At 39.0% G+C, this 22,880-nt stretch overlaps 2 protein-coding genes across 2 annotated transcripts in view; both read left to right on the top strand.

Moving 5' to 3' along the window:
- LOC119429479 (inactive phospholipase D5-like) overlaps window positions 1–10,923 on the top strand; it is a 78,666-nt gene extending 67,743 nt beyond the window's left edge. Inside the window, exons 4-10 of the mRNA XM_037697129.1 lie at window positions 269–377; window positions 643–770; window positions 2,087–2,284; window positions 7,175–7,323; window positions 7,463–7,628; window positions 7,721–7,811; window positions 10,412–10,923. Coding sequence (XP_037553057.1) covers window positions 269–377; window positions 643–770; window positions 2,087–2,284; window positions 7,175–7,323; window positions 7,463–7,628; window positions 7,721–7,811; window positions 10,412–10,923 — 1,353 coding nt within the window. The remainder of the gene's footprint in view (window positions 1–268; window positions 378–642; window positions 771–2,086; window positions 2,285–7,174; window positions 7,324–7,462; window positions 7,629–7,720; window positions 7,812–10,411) is intronic.
- A 4,861-nt stretch (window positions 10,924–15,784) lies between these two features.
- The window catches only part of cfap36 (cilia and flagella associated protein 36), a gene marked incomplete in the record, with an annotated part of 11,251 nt that continues 4,155 nt past the window's right edge, over window positions 15,785–22,880 (top strand). The window contains 5 exon segments of the mRNA XM_037685893.1: window positions 15,785–16,138; window positions 16,545–16,609; window positions 16,744–16,845; window positions 21,827–21,941; window positions 22,856–22,880. Coding sequence (XP_037541821.1) covers window positions 16,030–16,138; window positions 16,545–16,609; window positions 16,744–16,845; window positions 21,827–21,941; window positions 22,856–22,880 — 416 coding nt within the window.

The raw sequence follows: 22,880 nt of genomic DNA, 5'->3' as shown, positions 1-22,880 counted from the left end.
TTATTTTGATGGAACGTCCAATATTTAACTTTATCGCTAATATCAACCGATATGCCGATAATATCGTGCATCCCTAATTTAAAGGTTAAAATACTCAAACTAAAAATATGTATCGGTTAAAAATTGTTCAAATTCTCTCTTCCACAAAATCATCATATACAGTCCTGCAAAAGGATGAGGCACATTTAAAGACGTTAGTCTGCCTTGTCTGAATAAAAGTGCATGCGTGTCCTGTTAACATTATGATTTGATGGTATTTGTTTCTCAGGGCAAGGACCTGTTGTCCAGGCTGCAGGGGCTGAAAGCAAAAGGAATCCAGTTGAAAATCTCCTGTGGGGACGTCAAGTCAGCTGACCTGGACACACTGGCAAAACAATGTCAGCTCTCCTCATCTGTTTGAAACTTTCTGTCTGCTTGTAGTGAAACATGTTGCTGCTTAGTTTTGTCTTCTCCTTTAAGTAATACCTCTCAGTTACTAACTCTTGTTACCATTTTATTTTTTGTCGATACCGTCTTCCTCTCGATATGTTTCTTCATCAGTCTCCTTGCCTCTCATTTAATCTCCTTTATGTGTCTTTTGCTGCCTGATGTCTTTCTTTAATTAATCTCTTTTACTTTTACTTTTTCACTTCCAATTTGTAGATGCTGAGGTTCACAAGGTGAACACGACAGCCTTGACTAAGGGAAACATCCACTCGTCCTTCTGGGTGGTTGATCGGAAACATTTCTACATCGGCAGCGCCAGCATGGACTGGAAATCTCTGACCACAGTAATTTAGACCAGTCCCAATCTACAACATACACAGAAATGCAAATACTTTAACAGAGACTGTGAAGGAACTAGAGTGTTTCTGTACGTCCTGAGAAAGCATAATAAAACCACATTCATGCAAAATAAATAAATTAAAGTTTGGGTTGGTCATCAACGTACAAGTGCATCTAAAAAAATTTGAATATTGTGACAAAGTTCTATGTTTTGTCAGTCATTTCAGAAAGTGAAACTTGTGTAATACTTATTCATTACACAGCGTGAAATATTTCAAGCCTTTATTTCTTATTATTTTGATGGTTATGGCTCACAAATAATGAAAAACTAAACTTCATTGGCTCAGAAAAGTTGAATGTTGTGAAGAGGTTCAATATTTTAAACTCCTGGTGTCACACCCTGATCAGCTGATTAACTCTTAGACATGAGCTAAATGTCTCATTCATCAAGTCCAGCCACTCCTGAACCAGAGATGTAAAAAGTGTCTTACCTGGCTGAGGAGACAAAAAACTGCACTCTTACTCAGTGGTCCAATGTCCTCTTTTCACTTGAAAGTAAAGGTTCTTGTTATTTGGAAATCAAGGTCCCAGAGTCTGGAGGAAGAGAAGAGGAACAGAATCCATGTTGCTTGAAGTCCAGAGTGAAGTTTCCTCAGTCAGTGATGATTTGGTGCCATGTCCTCTGCTGGTGTTGGTCCACTGTGTTTTCTGAAATCCACAGTCAGCACAGCATCTACCAGGACATTTTAGAGCACTTCATGCTTCCTTCTGTTGATGATTATGGAGATGCTGATTTCATTTTCCAGCAGGATTCAGCTCATGCCCACACTGACAAAGGTGATGGTGAAAGCTTGATGTGGAATATTCTAATTTTCTACGACACTGAATTTTAATTTTTCATTATTTGTAAAGCATAATCATCAAAACTACAGAAACTAAAGGATTGAAATATTTCACTCTGTGCAATGAATGAGTTTCACATTCTCAAATGACTGACACAAATTTGAGCTTTTTCTCTATATTCTAATTTTTTTTAGATGAACCTGTATAAATGTGTTAAAATAGTACAAAACAGGTGACTGAATCTGAATAAAGGTTTTGTGTGACATGCTCTTTTTCAGGCTAAAAATAAATAGAATAAATGTATGTAACAGGTCTCTCTTGTAAACGAGTCTTCGAGGCTCAACGGGAACTAACATGTATAAGTAAAGGTCTAATAAAAAAAATAATACAGTTGCTAAAATGAAAACCATCTTTTTTGTTGAATGAAGCTATTTGATCCATAATTAGGGTATTTGTATGTTTTCTGTCTGCCCTGCAGAGAAAGGAGCTTGGTGTGTTGGTATACAACTGCACGTGTCTGGCTTTGGACCTCCACAGAGTGTTCAGCCTCTATTGGGGCCTCCAGCATAAAGACTTCATCCCCAGCTTCTGGTCCAAACGACTCTTCCCTTATTTTAACAGAGACAAACCAGTGATTGTCACATTCAACAGCACAGAAGCTGAATCCTACATCTCTGTAAGTCAGTCACATTGTGATCCATATTTCTTGCTAGGTATAAAACTCACATATTCAAGCACGGGGTTAGATGTTTATTAGTATAAACTGATATCAAATTTGAGATTTATAACCAGATGGTTACAACTTCACAGTGATATCAAAAGGTTCTACAGAAATGTATTGTTCTTGTCAACATTTGACATTCAGAAACTTTATCCCCTCTGGTCCTGAGATGTGTTAGTAAGAGGCCATGACCCTTCTGCACCTCAGCTCCACAGATTTTTGAAGTAGAACAGTCACAAAGCTCTCCACAGCACCTAGAACCTTTCTGTTGTTCAAACTATAATCAAGCTTTCATCAAAGTTCATGCTCAATAATCCAGGTAAAAAATCCAACAAAGTTAAGTCAGGTCCTCTGGATGGTTTCTTTTTTTGTTTAAACTTTTCGTCCTTCATCCAAAGGACTTCATCAGTCCGAGGAGTCACAACAAATTCATTCCCACAAGCAGCACACTCACATAGTGGGCCAACCAGTTTGATGGTGATAAGATGGTTATAGTCTATATAAGTCAAGCTTATAGTCAAGCTTGGCATCATAAACTATGTGGACCAAACAGTCCAAGGCAAACCAGACTAAATACTGGCAAAGACTGGAAACAGTGACCTTGTGCTGGAATCAATGATGTCAAATGATTCTGGTTGAGACAGACCTGTGAGCTGCTGCTGTAGGACTCAGACCTGCCTTGGAGACTGCATGATGTTCGTAATACCCAAAACACAAATATGACCTGACAACCTCAAGCACCATCACTGATCAAGTGCGGTTTGCATCATAAAAATGCTTCTTTGGCACTTTATATGTGTAGCATTGCACAACTAGTTTGTGTGTTTATCACCGTTAGCATTGTAAAATCATAAGCATAAAAATATTTCTTGGCTATTAAGATGTAACTCTAAAATAATTTGGTTTAATCATTCTAATAGTAAACTCAAATAATAGTTCAAAACAAGTGTTTAAAACTGATCTCAGTTTGCATTCATGACATGCATTTTTCATGGTCAACCTTCATCTTACAGAATTAGCTCAGGCTGATGTTGGGTGTGGCTGTCATTCATGTCACCATTAAGATGATTTAAAGCATCATAAGTTACACCTAAACAGGTCAAAATGGAGACTGTAAAAGGTGTTGTGAGCACAATCTATACCCATTCACACAGAGAAATAAGTGATACAGAAGAATAAATAAAATAAAAAAACTCATGTGGGTGCAGCTCAGTTGTAAAGATGAAGCTATTAAACATATTGTCAGATTCGTTCTGTATTTTAAAATTTAACCTTTCAGCATAAAAATCCTATAAACATCACAAAAATAAAACAGAGTAACAAATTAAAACCCATAAAATGTGTTTGTACAGCACATTAAAGTGTAGAAGCTATGGGCTGCAGAAGTGACAGGTGGATTAATAACTGTGTCTGAAAGATGATGCATCTTTTAATGTGGTTTCTTTCCCAGAGATGAGTGATGGTGACATTTACCAGCCAAAATAAAGCAAGCACACACACCCTGTGTTAATCATTCAGTGGCTTTCTCCCGGAAAGTTAAAGCTGCTCTTTTGAGACTTTTTAAACAAATGACAAAACATCAACTCTTCATAAAAACAACATCAAATTCTACCTATCAGGTGAATGAAGATGGGTTTGTTGGCATGATGTTATCATTGTTAATCATCGTATAATTCTATATATTATTAAGATTTTTTCCCCAATGATAAAGTGCTTATGCAGTGCTCTCATCTCATTTATGTGTCTCTTTCAAGTGCAATCAGCTGTTGTGTGTCCTCTGCTCCACAGTACCAACACCTACCGTATTTTCTGCCGTACACGTCATACCGCCCTATAAGTCTCATCAGTCCAAATATGTCTAAAAAGGTGGAAACATCCATAAATAGGTCACTTTGCCATATACGTCGCATCTATTATGTGTGACGCGTCAGTGGTGACAACCTAGAAATGTGGGTTGAACCCGGAAATGTGGGCCGGTGTTGTGCCAAAAATCGATGGGCTGCCAAATGGTGGCCACGGGGGCGTACACAGGAGGACTTTAACAAAAATTTAACAAGATTAACACCTAAAAACAATTATTTGTTTGCTCAAAATTATAGTAAATGAGTGTCTCAGTCGGACTTGCGACCCGTCCAGGGTGTACCCCGCCCCTCGCACAGTGATTGCTGGACATGGGCACCAGCGACCCCCGTAACCCAAAATGGAATAAACGGGTAAAGATAATGGATGGATGGATGGAGTGTCTCAGTCTAACTTTTGCTTAATAAATGCACTTTTGTGGTCAAATCAGCTGCATTTCAAAACCCGATTCCCAGAAGCAGGCACACGCAGAGGGATGAGCCTCCGCATTTCTTCAAAATTGAACAAGATAAACACTTAAAAACAATTATTTGTTTGTTCGAAATTATAGTAAAGGTGTGTCTCAGTCTAACGTTTACTCAATAAACACACTTTGACGGTCAAATCAGTTGCATTTCGCCGGGGCGGTGCAGCAAAATGAAGCTGATTCGGTTGCTCCAGGCAGACAATAGTGGCAGATGATGGTGGCAGATGATGGTGGCAGATGACGGTGGCAGACGACGGTGGCAGTCTATGCCAAACTGATTGTGTCATTAATAGTCACTTTTACCTATTAATTCAATTCAGTTTATTTATATAGCACCAAGTCACAACAGAAGTCATCTCCGGACACTGAACAGAAAAATTCATATATAAAATAAGTTAACAAAAACATTCACATTTAAAAATAATAATTTAACATTATTTATCTGAGGAGCAAACTGCTTTGAGTTTAACTCCATTACATGATACAACGGCATGCCTTACTACTCGACTGCCATCTAGTGGCTGAAAATGGTACTGTTCAATTTTTTTCAGTCAGAATGAATGAAAACGGTCATATGTCAGCCAAAAATAGGTTTATAAAGATGGGAAACAAATCCATAAATATGTTGTTTTGGCCTATAAGTTGCAGGGTGTCAATAAACCAGGTGTCTGTGGTGATAATGCATGAACAGACCACCAGCTTTAAGAAAAATGAAGCCTGATCAAAAGTTCTCCTCAGCAGCAGAAGGACTGAACTCAAGCTTTAAATCAAGCTGAAAATGATAATGTGTAATCAAAAGTGTTTTACTGTTTTGATAATGTGTAACCAAACTGTTTTACTAATAATCAACACATAATCAACTAATGAAAGTGTTAATCTTTAAGACATTGTATAATCTTATGTAGGATTGTGTGATTCACTTTTGCTTGTGAAATGGTAAAGTTGAAGAGGCCTCAGTAACATTGAACATGTCTGAGCATGCCCACCTAAGAACATGTCTGGGCCTGCCTCGAGCAGTAGGAGGAAAACAAGGAGTCAGAGAGTTCAAACACAACTCATCTCATGATGACGCATCTTTGAGCAAAACAAGTTCTGGAAAGTACCGAGAAAACCGGTCTGAACCGGTTGAGGTGCAAAACAGCAGAGAAGTTACTGGAAAAGAGATGATGTAATTTTCCATAACCCCTCCTTAAGAGGAGGAGGGATGAATAAGTCTTTAAATACAGACTGGACAGAATGAACCTGGTCAATGCAGAGTCGAAGCTGAACTGAAGAGCTGAGCAGAGGAGATTACAGGCGATGGACAAGCTCGTCGGATCAGAGGGAGCCTAAAAGGAGTTGGATTTTACCAGTTTTGAGACGATGATGGGAGTTAATTCTTTTCTTCACTGACATGGGATTGGATTTAAGCTTTCTTTCGTCAACACTCAAACTGGATGAGCTTCCAACTTCTATTAATTGCTTGACCTGGGCCCGTCCAAAAACTCTGATTCTCTAATTTGGAATAGTTGTACTTGCCTTTGAGGATCGGCCGGTGTCTCTCTCCTAGAGAACTGGAAATTTGCCCTTACCCCACGGTGACTCACTAAGGGTCACCCCAAAATCATGGTAAGCGGACGACCTCAATCTTACTCTGCTCTAATTAAATTGTTTCATCAAATTGGAAGAACAGCATACAGAATAAATTTGGGAGTACTAAATTGGTTACTGGTGAGATTTGCTCGAAGGTGCTTCTGGTTCATGAGGGAGTTGAGGGAGAACATCTTTTGGCTTGAGTTGTGAAGGATCTATGTGAAGGCAGTATCTGTAAACCCTCAAGGGCTCTTGAGGTTTAGAATTTCCACAGATAGTAGTCATCGCCTTATTTAGGGAAGAAAGTGTATCCTATGTACTCATGAAAAATTAATCATTATAAAATTGTGCCTGTTGCTGTACCCCTGCGCAAACTATTGATTAAAAGCAACGCAAAACGTACAAATCTGGACTATTATTTCACCCTTAATGAGCAAAACATGGAAATGCTTGGTTCACTTAACAACACCAATAACAGGAGGTTTTTGTAAAGGTTTCCTAGTTGATAAACAACACCCTTGAGCCCGTTTCCAGGGCCCTAAAGATTGCCAGAACAGTTAACAATTGCAACGCTAATGTGAGAGGTGAGCGGCCACAACGCGAGTTTCTCTGGACCAGAAGATCCATTCCCTGCTGCTTGGAGGTTCGAGGTAACAGAGTGAGATTAGGGTGTGACTCACGGATTTAAGGTCGTTAATATTCTGGATGAATCACCTCGCCGCAGCCTTAATGAGGCTACTTTAGACAGCTACAGGTAAAACCACGGCGCTGAAGTAAGCTTCCGGACCCCTTGGAGGAGAGGCTGCAAGCAAAGGTGCTTATCGCTACCTCCAGTGGTTACCTTTGCTCATCGGAAAGCAGACAAGGGCATGCAAATTATTTAAAAACCACGACTTGTACTGTGAAAAATACGGTACCTCCTAACTCCCTCCCTCCTCTGTTAACAGAGCTCGCCAGATGTTTTCATCCCCAAAGATCGTAGTAGTGATCTAGAAGCCATTTCCAGGGTCATCCAGCAGGCCCGGCAATTCATATACATTTCCATCATTGATTACCTGCCCCTGGTGAGGAGCAATGCAGTGAGCAGCACGCTGAGGTTAGAGCCCCTCTGCCACAGCACTACATTAACCATTAAGAGATTGAACACAACGCTTTGATTCAAGCCATTAAACTCTGTGTGTCCCTCTTTGTCTTTCTGGCTTTCTGCCCGTGTTCGTACATGTTCCTGTGCCAAGATACTGGTCTCGTATCGACGACCTCATAAGGGAGGCTCTGATCTTGAGGAAGGTGCGAGTCCGCCTGATGATAAGTTGCTGGGAAGAAACAAATCCACTTACTTTCAACTTCATCTGGTCCCTGAAGAGTCTGTGTATGGAGCAGGCCAACTGTTCCCTGGAAGCTGTAAGTTCAACAGCACTCGGTGCTATTTTCAGCTCCACGGCTGCACTTTATCAGCGCTCACAGCACCACTGTGTCTTTGATTGTGTGTGCAGAAGTTCTTCAGCCCCAAAGAGCAGGGGGACGGCAGTCTCAGCGGAATAAACCACAACAGGTTTATGGTTACTGACAGAGCCATTTATTTAGGTAAGCTTATCTGCAGGACTTTATGACAGTGACCTACACCTCTTTACTCACCTCATACAGATCTAATTATAAGTGGAATAGTTGTACATTTGTTTCCTTTTGGAAAGTGAGCATAGAAAAAAAAATTCCCATTAAAAGGCAACTCGTTCATTTTCATTGTTGTATTTTATGTAATTTTTTTAATCATTGAATTACAGGTCAAATGAAACCGAAAGGGGAAATATTTTATATGTCATACTGTGCAAAGGTTTTTTTTATTAAGATTGCTTATTAATAAATTTACTCATTGCAAATTGAGCTAAAAATAAAAGAGAATTTTGAATCAAATCATATTTCTTGAGACCACCTATAGTTTTTAAAACGGCATCAGCTTCTTTTAGATACACAGGCACAAAGTCAGGGATTTTACACCATTATATTCACATGTATCATTAATTAATTCCACCAACCATATGACTGACCACAGCAACAAAACACAAGTTACGGTAGTTAGATTACATCAGCAAGGTCTTTCTCTCTCCTGGGCAAAGTGTTAAAGCAGTCTGAGGTGTCAGCACACCCTGTTCAAGCTCTTTTAAAGAAGCACAACGAAAAACAGTGAAACTGAAGGGTGTAGATGCAGTGGTCAGCCAAGGAAACTAAGCAATGGGTGAACAACACCTTGTGCCTTCTTTCCAATATGGCAGCCGGGTGCTCTGAGTCAAAAACAAAAATATTCAGAAGGTAGTTTGTTCATCAACGGACTGGAAAGAACTATAATAGTTAAAAGCCTTGTATTCCTTGAAGGAATGACCGAGTTTAAAATTGATCATTTCAGAATGAGAAATGAGGGAGTTATAGCTGATTTAGTCTAATCTTGTAAAGGACCTGATGAACAATCTCATGCAAGTCTGCATCAAGATGTTTTGGTGCTCAAAATCTGTGTTGAAGATGACTCTCAGCTACCAACAAACTATGATTTATCTCAGTATCTGTAAATTTGACCCAGTTAGTGCAATTTGTGATGGCTAAACTTGATAAGCTGTGGTGGATTGGACTGGGTTAATCAATGGATGTGGATGTACATCCAGTGATTACTTTCAAAATGTACTGTTGAAATTTGGTCAGAACTTCAAGAAATATGTAGGAGTTGTGGTTTGTCTCTTGTGTTGTGTTTGTCTTGTGTTCTTCTGATCCTTAGTTTCTGTTTTCTATAGGGTTTGTGTTTTCCTAGTGTATGCCTCCATCTGGTGCTGTGTCTTTGTTCCTGCACTCCCTGGTTTCCCAGTTCATCATTTCCCCTGATGTATTTCAGCTGTGTGTCTTCACAGGTGTTTTGTCTCATTAGTCATTGTACTGTATATATGTCTGTGTCTGTGTGGGGTCTCATCCTGTCATTGTTTACTGTTCACTGGTGATGACCCATCTGTATCGTGAGTAGTCCACTGATCATTATATGTTTGTTTTGCTGCCCTGTCAGCTTCTTGTTTTGTTAATAAATCTCCTATTTTATATCTTTATCCTGAGTTCTTGCCTGCATGCCTGCACCACTGGGTTCATCAGCACCAGCCTATTGTGATAACATATTTGGTTAACTGACATGCAGGTACAAACAGTTAATGCTAAAGTAAAGATTTTGTGCAATATGTACCACTGACAATATGTCACCAAAGTTCATGCTCACTAATCCAGGTATGAAATCCAAAAATGTTCAATCAGGTCATCTGGATGGTTTATTTTAATTTTTAATTTTTTGTGCTACAACATTTCTACCTGGATTATTGAGCATGGACTTTGGTGTTTTGAACCAGTTTGGCATGACTGTCTACGAGGGAGAGGGCGGGCACCATGGGAGAGGGCGGGCCCCAGTCCATCTTAGCACCAACTGTTTTTTTCCTCTTTAGAGTAAACTCTTGAGTTGAGTTGACTCCAAAGTTAACGAGTTATAGATTTGCACCACTGATTACTTTATGAGAGTCTGGGAGTAAACACAGTTTGGGACTTGATCAAGATTCTTGGTAACCTGAATGCTGAGAACAACAAGCAGATACTTGTTCATGATGTGATTCCATCAGGTGATGTCTGATTGGTTATATAGCTAATTCCATTAAGAACCATCGTCAACTCAAAGAAGAACAAAGAGTTCTGGAAGTGGTGGTGTGGTGTGCACAGAGCCCTGATCTCAACATCACTGAGTGTGTCTGAGAATACAGTAAGAGACCAAAGGATCTGAGCCAGAGCCAACCACGCTCTGCAGTTAGTTTTCCCAGATGTTTGGGATAACCTGTCTGCAGAGTGCCTTCAAAAATGTGCAAATAAAACAGGATGCTGTTTTTAAAAACAATCAAAATACTGATTTGATTCAGATTTATCTTCGGATCATTCACTGAATGGTTAATTGATAAAGTTTAGAAGATTAAGTGTGGTAATTGGACTATAAACAAAAGGTTTATTTTCTTAGCAGTGTGATTAATCTCTGCTGTGCTCTGAAATGGGCAGTAAATTGAGCAAAGCGTTGTTTCAGGGATGAGTATGCAGACAATTGTGCACACAGATTTGACAACTCTGTTAAAAAAACACCTTTAACTTTTTTTTCCCCTCTGTGGTCTTCTTCCTGACAGGAAACCTTGACTGGGTGGGGAACGAGTTTACATACAACACCGGAGCAGGCCTTGTGATCAGTCACCCAGAAAGCATGTCAGAAAAGCACTTCACAGTAGTGGAGCAGCTACACGCTGTTTTTGAGCGGGACTGGTTTTCACGTTACACTCGCTCGCTTCAGACCAACAAAATCCCTGTTTGCAACAAGCACCAAATCACCAAAAAAGTGCCAGACAAAGCCAGACACAGTGGACCAGCGCCTATCAGAGCAGGTCAGTTTGGTGCTGAACCCGAACTGCTGAGGAACCACCTCAACGTCGATGGACTGACATCCCACCATGAGGACAGATTAAGAACAATTAGTCACCAAAGCATTGCCGGTGAGCAGGCACCAGCTATGATCAGTCACAAAGAGATGGCTGGAATCGAAATGACTCACCTTGAAGACAGACAGACACAAAAAAATAATCACAACTGTGACGGCTCACTGGATCCAACCAGTCAGTCGGCCGAGAGCAGCGGCTCTCTGTGACGTTCACTGGAAAACTGACTGCTCTCTTCAGTGGATTTCTACTGGATCTTTGTAGCAATTTTCTTTTGTTCTTGTAAGCAACAACTTGACGATTTAAACATCATCTGGTTTGCAGATCTTCAAATAAAGAAGAACCTGGGAGAGAACGAATCCCTTCACTGCAGTCTGGCACTTTAAACGGATTCAAGAGGGAAGCCGATATATTTTAGGTTAGGTGGAACATTAATTTATTTACAAATGGCATATTGATCTTCATTTAATGTTTGTTTTGTCTTCATTGAGGTTACTCATGTAAAGAAGTATTGAAACTTGTACTGATTGCCTAAATGTTGTACGCCATGTAAGGAGTTTTGGTAACACTTTACAATAAGGTACACAAAATTTGATTAATTACTAGGGAATGCCTCAGGAACGAATCAGGAACAAATCAGGAGTTGGTTAACCAGTACTTACTGGGGAACACACAGCCAAGCCTTATTAGGGGACTACTGGATAGTTACTGGAAAACAAAGAGGAACTAATCAGGACCTAATGGGTAGTTACCATAGAAACCAACGTGAAACGAATCAGGAGCTAATGGGCAGCTAAACAGTACTTACTGGGGAACACACAGTCAAGCCTTATTAGGGAACTACTGGTTATTTACCTTGTAAACAAAGAGGAACTAATCAAGAACTAATGAATAGTTACCAAGGAAACTAAAGAGGAGCAAAACAAGTTTTTGACAATTATGAGCTGTGACCTCACTGGTGCAGGGTTTATTCAGAACTCACATGTAGAATTTCTCCTCTGTTTCTGTAGTAACAAACCAGTAGTCCCCCAATTAGGCTTGGCTGTGTGTTCCCCATTAAGTACTGGTTAACTACCCATTAGCTTCTGATTTGTTCCTCTTTGGTTTTCTTGGTAACTACCCATTAGTTCTTGATTAGTTCAGCTTCATTTTCAAGGTAACTAACCAGTAATCCCCTAATAAGGCTTGGCTATGTGTTCCCCATTAAGTACTGGTTAACTAACCATTAGTTCCTGATTTGTTCCTTAGGTGTTCCCTAGTAGTTAAGCAAATTTTGTGTACCTCATTGTGAAGTGTTACCAGAGTTTTGGCAGTCATAACTTAACACCCTTTAAAAGGGAGAATAGCACCTGCATGTTTATGCAGAGACAGGAAGCAGAACAGTTTGTGCAGCTACACTAGCATTTTGGGAACAAAATATTGTCATTTATTGTGAATTTCTAACAGTTTATTTTTATGTAAACAAGTAGCAGTTTTACCAAATACCACAAACTAAAAAGAAACAACTTAAAAAATATAAAATAAAACCTTCAATTTCTAAACCAGTCAGAAAGCAACAGCTGACTTAACAGATGATGCTGCACATGTTTTGGGTTCTAATTGTAAAAAAAAAAAAAAAAAGATTCAAGGATCTACAGCTAGGAGTTTTAATTTTACACTTGTAATATGGCATGGATCAGACAGTGTGGTCATGGTTCTCTGTCTGAGAGCAGCAACAATCATATTTAGCTTCAACAGAGCATCTTTTCAAAACACAGACATTCTGACTCAGTTTCTCTCAGATAGTGTGACATTGACTATTGTATTTTTCAGACCATAAGGCGCATCGGATTGTAAGGCGCATTAAGTGAAACAAAACAGTCAGATAAGTCAAACTTTATTCAACTCATTCACAATAACTACATAAAATCGGTTCGAGGTCAGTAAGCACAACCAGAATTAATACACCTGATTATAAGGCTCACTGTCGTTTTTTGAGAAAATTAAAGGATTTTAAGTGCACCTTATAGTCTGAAAAATACGGTAACCAAAACTTTTAGTGTTATCCAAACCAAGTAACACTTTAGTATCATTTGTAATTTTCCAGACTCCTCCAAAGACAGCTATGGTAATTAATGATGATACACAATTTTGTGTGGATGTGCATAACAAGATTTATCAGAGTCTGAATGTTGCTTTTAGTCTTTTAATGGATACAGTGTCATAAACGTGTGTTGAAAGCTGACCCAAAGTTGAGAAACTGGAGCTCTAAAGGCACTTATCGAATCAATAACCATCATGCTCCAACCTCAAACACCAGAGCGCATTTGTTAAATCCAAGAAAGCAAATGTTTTCACAATCACATGGCAGTATGCATGCTTATTTTAAAGGCTGATATTGAATTAAGTAATGCATCCACATATATCGCCAAATGTTCTTTTTACGGTGCATTGCTACTCCTGAAAAACTACTACTTTAAGTTGCAGAGATGTACAACACATGTCTTTCCTTGGACCAAGACAAGTACTGATCTGAAGGGCTCATAACAAATATTACTTACTCTTTTTACATAAATGTTAAAAAATTAAAAGGGGAGCAAGCGGATGTAAATCTCTAGCATCTTTCCAAACAGTGTTGTGAGCAACTTGCTGTTTGGGTCAGTGGATCTCTGCTGTCTGCACAATCAATACAATACATTTTTAACAAAGCTGACAGTTGAAGTTGCTGCAGTTTGAACCTCGACGACATGTCTGCTCGTACAGTCATGCCTGAATCTCTTCTGCATTCCCTTTACTGTACGTTGACTGAACGTTTACCGTAGATTAGCCGTGAAGATGAACTATTTAACTCTTTAATGGAAACTTGTAGCAAATTTAATTTTTTTTTAATGAATGATGGCATGTTTTGTGTTTGCGGAACTTTAAACAACCATGCTTGTGTGGTTTATGGTTGTGTCAAACGGCTTTTTTAAAACTTTCTGAGCCATGAAACAAACAACAAAACAATAACGACTGCATCATGAGAACTCTATTAACGATATGCATGTTGTCTTTGGTCAGAACTTTAAAACAAAACTTTATATAATGAAGGTTTTGTCAGGATTCTTTTGGCAGGGCGGGCAAATACCTGTTAAATGAAGCAAGAATGCACAGAAAGCGTAGCTAAATATTTATTTGGACCATATAATATATTTTCAGTGTCACCTGGGCTTTAAGAAATTGGGATGGACCATCTTTTGCTGGACATTTTCTGAACTAAACAGTTCGGTAATCAAAACAATCAGCAGTTTAATCAGTTGCAATCATGTGACGTTTGTGGGAAATAAGGGGTGTATTTTTGTAAGCTCTGAAATGCAACAATACATTACTCATTTGATGCCAAATCACTTAAATCAACAGAAGATTAAACTATTGGGTGCCAAAAAAAAAACACGTGTCCCATCATTGTGGATAACTTCTGCCATCTAGTGGAGGTTATTCAAAAACTATATTGTATATCAAAATGACAAAAATGTGCTTTAATCACCTTTAAGGATACATGGTTCGATAAAGCTCATTAACTCTTTTATGTCACTTTTTTAAATAACTCTCTAAGTACAGTGACTGCAGTCATTATAGGGCTAATAAATGTAATTATCACACACAAAGAGCAATGTTGCATCAAAACTCTACTGAAACTGTTAACGCCTGCTTTTTTATGATGTCTGATTTTGCAAAAGCACGAAAAAGATGCGACTTCAAACACGTAACACGTTGAAAGTCCAACGTGTATTTGTTTTTTAGAGCACATCACAACACTGTCATATTGGTTATTCTTAAATCTTGTTTGGAATGCTGCTATTATCAGTTGATTGTCACATGTGTGGAAGAAATGCTGCTAATATATTCTACCCATGTCTTTGTGTAAAATATTACTTGTGTACATGCTGTTCAAACCCCTTTAATCTTGAAAAACGGTGACTGTTTTGCAGGACTCATATGCCCTATGCATGATGCTGAAGATGATTTTTGATCTGAAAACACAAAAATGTGAAGGTTTGAAATTGTTTGCAAACAGTAAAATGAAAGCATTCACAGAAAACTAACAAATGGCATGTTTCTGTATCGCCTGAATGTACAGTATGTTTATTTTGTTGTCATTCCTTTCAGTGACACTGAAGAAATCGGAGGGCTTTCCAGTGAAAACTGTTTAAAAGATGCTGTTCTTTTGTAATGAGAGAAGCAAAAATGTATGTGAAGAGCTGCGGCTTTAAGCAGAATGAACCTGAGTAACTTCTGTCACTGTTAAACTTTCTAATGTCGCCTACCTTTATTCTGTTAAAATGTTTCGGCATGCTTGCTGCTCGCATGTCCTGCCTTTATAAACTCTGCACAGTAGCTATGAGCCTTTCTGCAACTTAAACTAAAAGGGAAATCTTATACCTTTAAAGATACAAATGGAATGTATATTTATTAAATATCTTGTTATTGCACACTACTGATTATCTGAAAACTTAATTTTTACTCTTAATAAAAAATATAATGTGTTTTTTGTGTGATTGTGTTTTCAATTGTATGAAAAGTCATAACATAAAACAGTTGAGAGAAAAAATATGACTAACATCCATCGATTATCTTTACCCGCTTCTTCAATCATTTATTATTTATTTGAAATTAGTTTATTCCTATTTTCTTAAATCAAATTTTAGATATTTGTTCAAGAAAGAAAGATGTTTTAAATATCTGACGTGTTATTTGGGTTTGAGATGAAGATGATGGTTCTTGAATAACTGAAATTTGGACAAGGCAGAAATTAACTACCAATATCTTGAATTCATAGTTAGTGTAACTAAATGTTAAAATGGCTATTTTTAATTTTTTTTAGATGTTTTGAACATAGATGTTCCTAATAATCTCAGTTGTAGGGGCCTTGACATCTTTTTCCAGGCAAAAACGTATTACACATTTTAATTTCAATCTGAAAACATCTAAATAAATGTCTAAATACATTTTCCTTGTTTAATTATATGTTACAACGAACTGCCACAAAATACATTATGTTGTTTAATTATATGTTACAACGAACTGCCATAACACACCCAACAACTTCAAACTGGCGAATCGGTTACCACAGCAACCGATTTGGCGTCACCACTGTTGACTTTCAGATTCAGGACTTTGCTTTTCTTTTCTCCAATCTCGCAAAGACAAAAAAAAAAAAAAAAAAAACGTTCGCGGCGGGTTCTTGGGAACATGTTGTTGACGGGGAACAGTTTTTCTCATGTCTCTACCCGTTTGGACGGGTTGGGTTTGTTCGAGCTGTAGTGAAGCTGGTGGCCCAGTAGAACATCGCTGACATGATGGCTGAAGATGACACTGAGTGGATAGTAGAGAGCATCGTTGGCTACCTGGGGAGTCCCGAATGGATCATTCCCATCACAGACTTTATGGAAAACAAATGCACAGGTAGTAATAATAATAAAAAGCCCTAACGTTTTAGTTTAACACTTCTGTCTGACTGCGCGGACGCATTTTCTGTGGAGTGCACCGCGGCTAAGCTAATGCTAACTTTGAATGTTGTCGACGTAGCTACAAGTTGTATTTGCAATTTCTGCATAACTTGCTTAATATCAGCACTTTGTTTAATACAGCTGAGCTCAGAGTTGGTATAACAACCAACCTGGACTTCCTCTACTTGTGGCACAGATGAGGATTAAGGTTGCAGTTCACAGTTAGCCGAATTGCTAACTCAAGCTAACAGTTTTAGGCATTTAAATCTGAACGCGTGTAACACTGAATAGAAGTGATTTTAAATAACGGGCTTAGGTAAAATTATTATTATCTTTTGATTATATATATATATTTTTTTCAGTTTTTGACGACGAAGATGAAAACAAGTTATCATATACAGAAATTCACCATCAGTATAAGAAACTGGTGAGTAGACTCAAGTTAGCATGTAAAGAAGTTGCTAAACTGAGCTTTTTGTTTGTCTGTTTTGGTCTGCAATTTCTCATATAATAGTTTTTTTTTAAACTGCTGACTCGCTGAAAAATGATTTTCCATCGTAGGTGGAGAAGCTGCTGGAGACGTACATGCAGGAGGTTGGCATCAACGAGCAGCAGCTAATGGATGCATGCACCTCTCCCTTTGCCAAGTCCCAATCTCTGCAGGTATTTTCAGTTCCTTCTGCACATCACTGTCAGACTGCCAGATAACCTGAGTGCAGAGTCAATGGGATTTGCTTACATAATCACTCCTCCTCCTTCAGGGAAGCAAAAATAGTTTTGGGGTTTTAATAAGTAAATCAAGACGCCAGTTTTTGACATAATCTGCTACCCTTTTATTTTATTTTATTTAACAAAACTAGAGTTGTCTCATGAAATGTAGATGAAAACATATTGCAACGATTGTCAAATTAAGGTTCAAAAACAATATAACTAGTCTTGAAATGCAGTTTTTTTTAAATATAGGGGACTTTTAGTATACAGTATAATATCCTGATGCATGCTCAATAATAATGTCCAGAGGACCAGATTTAACTTTTTTAGATATACAGTATAATGCATTTAAATAAACAGCCAGCAGATGATAGGATCTTTTTTCCCCTAATATGTCCATAACATATTGCATCACTTCAGTTCAAGGTCCCGCAATGGGGCTGCAGATGGATTTCATTCAGACTACGAAAGTTATGGTCATAAAAAAGGGTCAAACCTAAAAGTTATATGGATAAAACAGAGTTCAAACCACTTCTAAATGTGGTCTGAATGAAAATGTTTTGATTATTATTATATTATCTAGATCTATCTGATCTAGATTGCGCCGCTCAAGGTGGGCTGCATGTTGGAGCAGCTCTGTTACTTTCATTCTAAGATTTTGCTTTTGGAAACTTTAATTCCTGGTTTTTTGGAAGTAAATCACATTTTTTTGGATGATTGTTTCCTCTGGTATCGGATGCTGAGCAGCCGGAAGGATTTTTACTGAGATTTTTTTGGTTTTGGACATTTGTTATGATGCGTAACCATGGCAACAAGGCAGTTTTCTACAACAACAGCAGCTGATTAACATCTCAAAAGCTCAAATAATATCTCAACTATGGCCCCAACTCTCAAATGAGTTGAAAATGATGTTCTGTGGACGCATTCTCATCTACCTGCCAGCTCTGCTCAAGTGCCTGACCACTGAGATCCTGGAACTAGCAGGAAACACGGCTCATGACAGCGGAAGGAGAGGATCGTCCCTCAGCACCTACAGTTGGCTGTCCGCAGGTATGAGGAGCTCGGCAGACTGCTGGGAGGAGTAGCCATTGCTCTGGGAGGAGTTCAGCCCGGCATTCAGGTGGTCCTACAGCCCGGGGGAACCGAGAGGCCAGCCGAGTCTGGGTGGACGGATTGGACGGCATCTGCAACCAGGTTTTTAGGATCCACTGTGGGATGGACCTTTACAAGTGATCCTTCCTGCCTACAGCCATCAGTATCTATAACATCTCTTAATGAAATGAGAATAACGAGTTACAATAACAAATAATTTCCCTTTGGGATTAATAAAGTATATTTGAATTGAACTGAATTGAATATTATGGTCAGTCACGCCTGTAATAAGTGCTAATTACTAGTGTAATACGTATATTAACAAAACTTTGTGCTCTTCTCGATGCATTTCATTGTAATATTTGAACATTTTAATAGTGTTGCCATTTTTAGAATGATGTTAAAGACAATAATGTGCATTTAGTTGCTTTAATATCTACAGCAAATGTTGAGCAACGCTTAGACACCTAAAACTTTATTTTGTTAGTCTTCTGGTGGGTTTATGAGGTTTAATGTTGCATCAATCTTTTGTATATTTTTTTCTTCTTTTTGTGTGTGTGTGTGTGTGGGGGGGGGGGGGGGGGGGGGGGGGGGATTATATACTTAACCTGTTGGTTTTTGACTTGTGCTTGTTCACATACTATTCCATGTAGATAAGATTTTTTTTAAGTGTGCTATTTGATTAAATTAGTTTTTAAGGTTGTTCTAGATTTTACTCTTTAGTCATAAGATTTTTTTTATTTATTGGTACTGAGCAGAAGTGTGACATATCCATGCCAGCTTGGAAGAGATTTAATTCAGGATTTACTTTCAGTCCCGGAGTGTCTCAAATCTCATTATATACCTCTTAGGTAAATAATTACTCCCTGCAAAGACAGCTAAGTCCCCCTAAAACAAAGATTAATAGCAGAGGTTGATAGTTATCGGTGCAGATATGCTATATAAACACAACACACACACTCATGCAAATGTTTCTCTTGTGGGTTCAAATGTATAACTGCTCAGGATGTTTTTGTCATTTGTAGCTTATATTAAAGTCTAGTTTATAGCCACTAACAACTTTAGATTTCAGTTTTTTAAAGCCACAATTATGCCTAAAAAGTGAGACTGAGATAAACAGTACATGGACTGCACTTATATAGCACTTTTCTATCTGATCAAGACACTCAAAGCACTTTATAACACAATCTGTGTCCTCATTTACCCATTCATACAGCACTCTACTATTTCTATACAAAGATTAATCAGTGCTTTATCACATTCATACACCGATGGGACACACATCAGAGACAATGAGGGGTTCAGTGTCTTGCCCAGGGACACTTTGGCATGTGACTGCTAGTGGAATCAAACCCCCAACTCTCGCATTGGAGGACGACTGCTCTAACCACTCAGCCTCAGCCGCCCTGAATAGTGTGGTGAAAGTTTTATTATGCATGATGAAAACTGATTTTTTACTTTATCATCAACAATTATTGTACTTTTGCTGCTGATTAATTTTCGAGAGCCACAGAAAATTTGCAAGACATCCATCCATTATTTTTATCTGCTTCTTCCTTACTTGGGTTGCGGGGGTCCCTGGTGCCCATGTCCAACCATCACTGTGCAAGAGGCAGGGTACAACCTGGACAGGTCTCCAGTCCATCAAAGGGCCACATAAAGACAAACAACCATTCACTCTCTCAATCACACCTAGGAACAATTTAGAGTCTAACATGCATGTTTTGGGTCTGTGGGAGGAAACTGGAGTACCTGGAGAAAACCCACACATACACAGAGAGAACATGCAAACTCCACCCAGAATGAAGACCGGACAGGGATTTCATTCAATTAAAAAATTCAATTCAAAAATACTTTATTAATCCCAAAGGTAAATTATTTGTTGTTGTAACTCATTATCCTCATTTCATTAAGAGATGTTATAGATACTGATGTTTGTAGACAGGAAGGATCTCTTGTAAAGGTCCATCCCACAGTGGATCCTAAGAAACTGGCTGCAGATGCCGTCCGATCCGTCCACCCAGACTCGACTGGCCTCTCGGTTACCCCGGGCTGTAGGATCGCCCGAATGCCGGGTAGAACTCCTCCCAGAGCGATGCTCACTCCTCCCAGCAGTCTGCCGAGCTCCTTGTTGCTGCAGACAGACAGCTGTAGGTGCCGAGGGACGATCCTGTCCTTCCGCTGTCATGAGCCGTGTTTCCTGCTAGTTCCAGGATCTCAGTGGTCAGGCACTCGAGCACAGCTGGCAGGTAGATGAGAATGCGTCCACATAACATCCTTTTCAACTCATTTGAGATTTGGGGCTGTAGCTGAGATATTATTTGAGCTTTTGAGATGTTAATCAGCTGCTGTTGTTGTAGAAAACTGCCTTGTTGCCATGGTTACGCATCATAACAAATGTCCAAAACTAAAAAAATTTCAGTAAAAATCCTTCCAGCTGCACAGCATCTGATACCAGAGGAAACAATCATCCAGAAAATGTGATTTACATCCAGAAAAGGAGGAATTAAAGTTTCCAAAAGCAAAATCTCAGACTGAAAGTAACAGAGCTGCTCCAACATGCAGCCACCTTGAGTGGCGCAATTCTAGAATATATATAGTTAGTTTCATCCGAGGCAACCAGTTCACTGAGAGGCAGCAACTCTACCAGTTGTGCCACCTTGCTTCCCTATGTATTATTATTAGTATTATTAGTATTATTATTTTGTTTGTTTGTTTTGTGGGCAGCACGGTGGCGCAAATGGTAGAGCTGCTGCCTCTCAGCGAGCAGGTCCCTGGTTCAAATCCCGGTCCAGGGGCCTTTCTGGGTGGAGTCTGCATGTTCTCTCTGTGCATGTGTGGGTTTTCTCCAGGTACTCCAGTTTCCTCCCACAGACCAAAAACATGCATGTTAGGCTGATTGGTAACTCTAAATTGTTCCTAGGTGTGAGTGAGAGAGTGAATGGTTGTTTGTCTCGTTTGTCTCTATGTGACCCTTTGATGGACTGGAGACCCATCCAGGGTGTACCCCGCCCCTCGCACAGTGATTGCTGGACATGGGCACCGGCGACCCCCATGACCCAAAATGGAAGAAGCGGGTAAAAGATTATGGATGGATGTTTGTTTTGTTTTTGTTTGTTTATTTATTATTATTTTTTGTTTTGCTTTTGCAGTGTTTGGAATGATTTAGTCTATAACAGCCTTCTATGTCATGTTTTTTTTTGTTGCTCATAAGAGACAAGTTGCTGTTGAGTTGATATTTTAATAACTTTTAAACATGTGTTTCGATTTTCTGCTTGACTAAAAAAATAATCCCAATGAGAAACTGTCTCAAAAGATGGAATATGATACACAGACAGACATCAGAGAATTCAAGATGTGTTGCATTTCATCCGTTTAGGCTGATTTCACTTTTTATGATCAAGTCAGGAAAGATGGCACTGGGCAGGAAGAAGATTGAGAGCAGCCATGCGAAGAGTAAAAGTTAAATTGAAAGTAGGAAAAAGAGAGAAGCTCAACTCTTAAGAACTCTGGATGGTATTAAGGACTTCCCAAGCTGTAGCCTAGATACAGGATTGACTCCTAATAGAAACAGGAAGTCATGTAAAAGATTAGCCGTTTAATATCTCACAGTGTTTGAAAACATAGCTTAGTTTAGCTGGAGACTGTTAAATGCCTAAAATTATTTAAGCACTTCCTGTACTGATCCACAAGAAGGGCTTGGTGATAAAGTAAAACATAAAAGATCAAATCAGGTTAATCTGATCTGAGTTTTATATATATATATATATGTATATTTATATATATATATAGTCACGTGGCTTGATTTCATATTAAATACCTTTTCATTCTTCTTGTTCAGCCAGTGTTCCAGCCAGTTCTAGCTACAGAAGACTTCCAGATGTTTCGCTCATTAATGGTTCAGAAAAACATGGAGCTGCAGCTTCAAGCCCTCAGGGTCCTCAAAGAAAAGAACGGTAAGCTGAACCGACAAACAAACTGTTGTACATTCTCCAGCCACTTTATTAGCTACACCTGTTAAATAGCTTGTTAACAAAAAGCTAACCAGCTAATCACATGCTAGCAGCTTAATGCGTTTAGACGTCTAAACATGGTGAAGACGACTTGCTGAAGTTCAAAACGCGCATCAGGATGAGGAAGAAAGGGACTTGGAATGTGTCATGGTTATTGTTCAGTTATAAGCCAGTTTGAGTAGCTCAGAAACTGATGATCTGCAGGAATTTTCATACACAGTCAACTCTAGGATTTACAGAAAAAGATCAACTATCCAGCGAGTGGCAGCTGTGTGGATGAAAATCATTTGGTGATGTCAGAGATCAGAGGAGAATGGGCAGACTGGTTTGAGATGACAAAAAAGGCAACAGCAACTCAAACTCACCATAAATTAAGATCTGCAGAACTCCATCTCTGAACACGTCCAACCTTGGAGAAGATGAGCAGCAGAAGACCTGACCAGGTGCCACTCCTGTCAGCTAACAACAGGAAACTGACGTTCACACAGACTCACCAAAACTGGACGATTAATAGATTGGAAAAATGTTGCCTGGTTTGATTAGACTTGATTCACTGAACCTCAGTGGCCTCAATGGTCACCAGATCTCTGTCTAATCGATCCCAAATGGGAGATCCACATCATGGATGTGCACCTGAAAAATCTGCACCAACTGTTTGGTGCTTTCATGTCAACATGGTCCAAAATCATCTCAGAAGAATGTTTCCAACAACTTGTTGAATCTATGGCATGAATAATTAGGGCAGCTGAACCCAGTGCTGTGCCTAATAAAGTGGCTGGTGAGTGTTTATCTAAAATCACATTTTCAGAGTGAACGCTGTAACTAAAGTGTATGCGTGTGCATGTGTGTGTGTGTAGGGGCCCTGCCAGAGTGTCTTACTGA

This window comes from Nematolebias whitei, chromosome 1 (assembly GCF_014905685.2).
Source record: "Nematolebias whitei isolate Nwh7 chromosome 1, NemWhi1, whole genome shotgun sequence".
NCBI lineage: Eukaryota > Metazoa > Chordata > Actinopteri > Cyprinodontiformes > Rivulidae > Nematolebias > Nematolebias whitei.
This window is presented reverse-complemented; position numbering and strand designations above follow the sequence as displayed.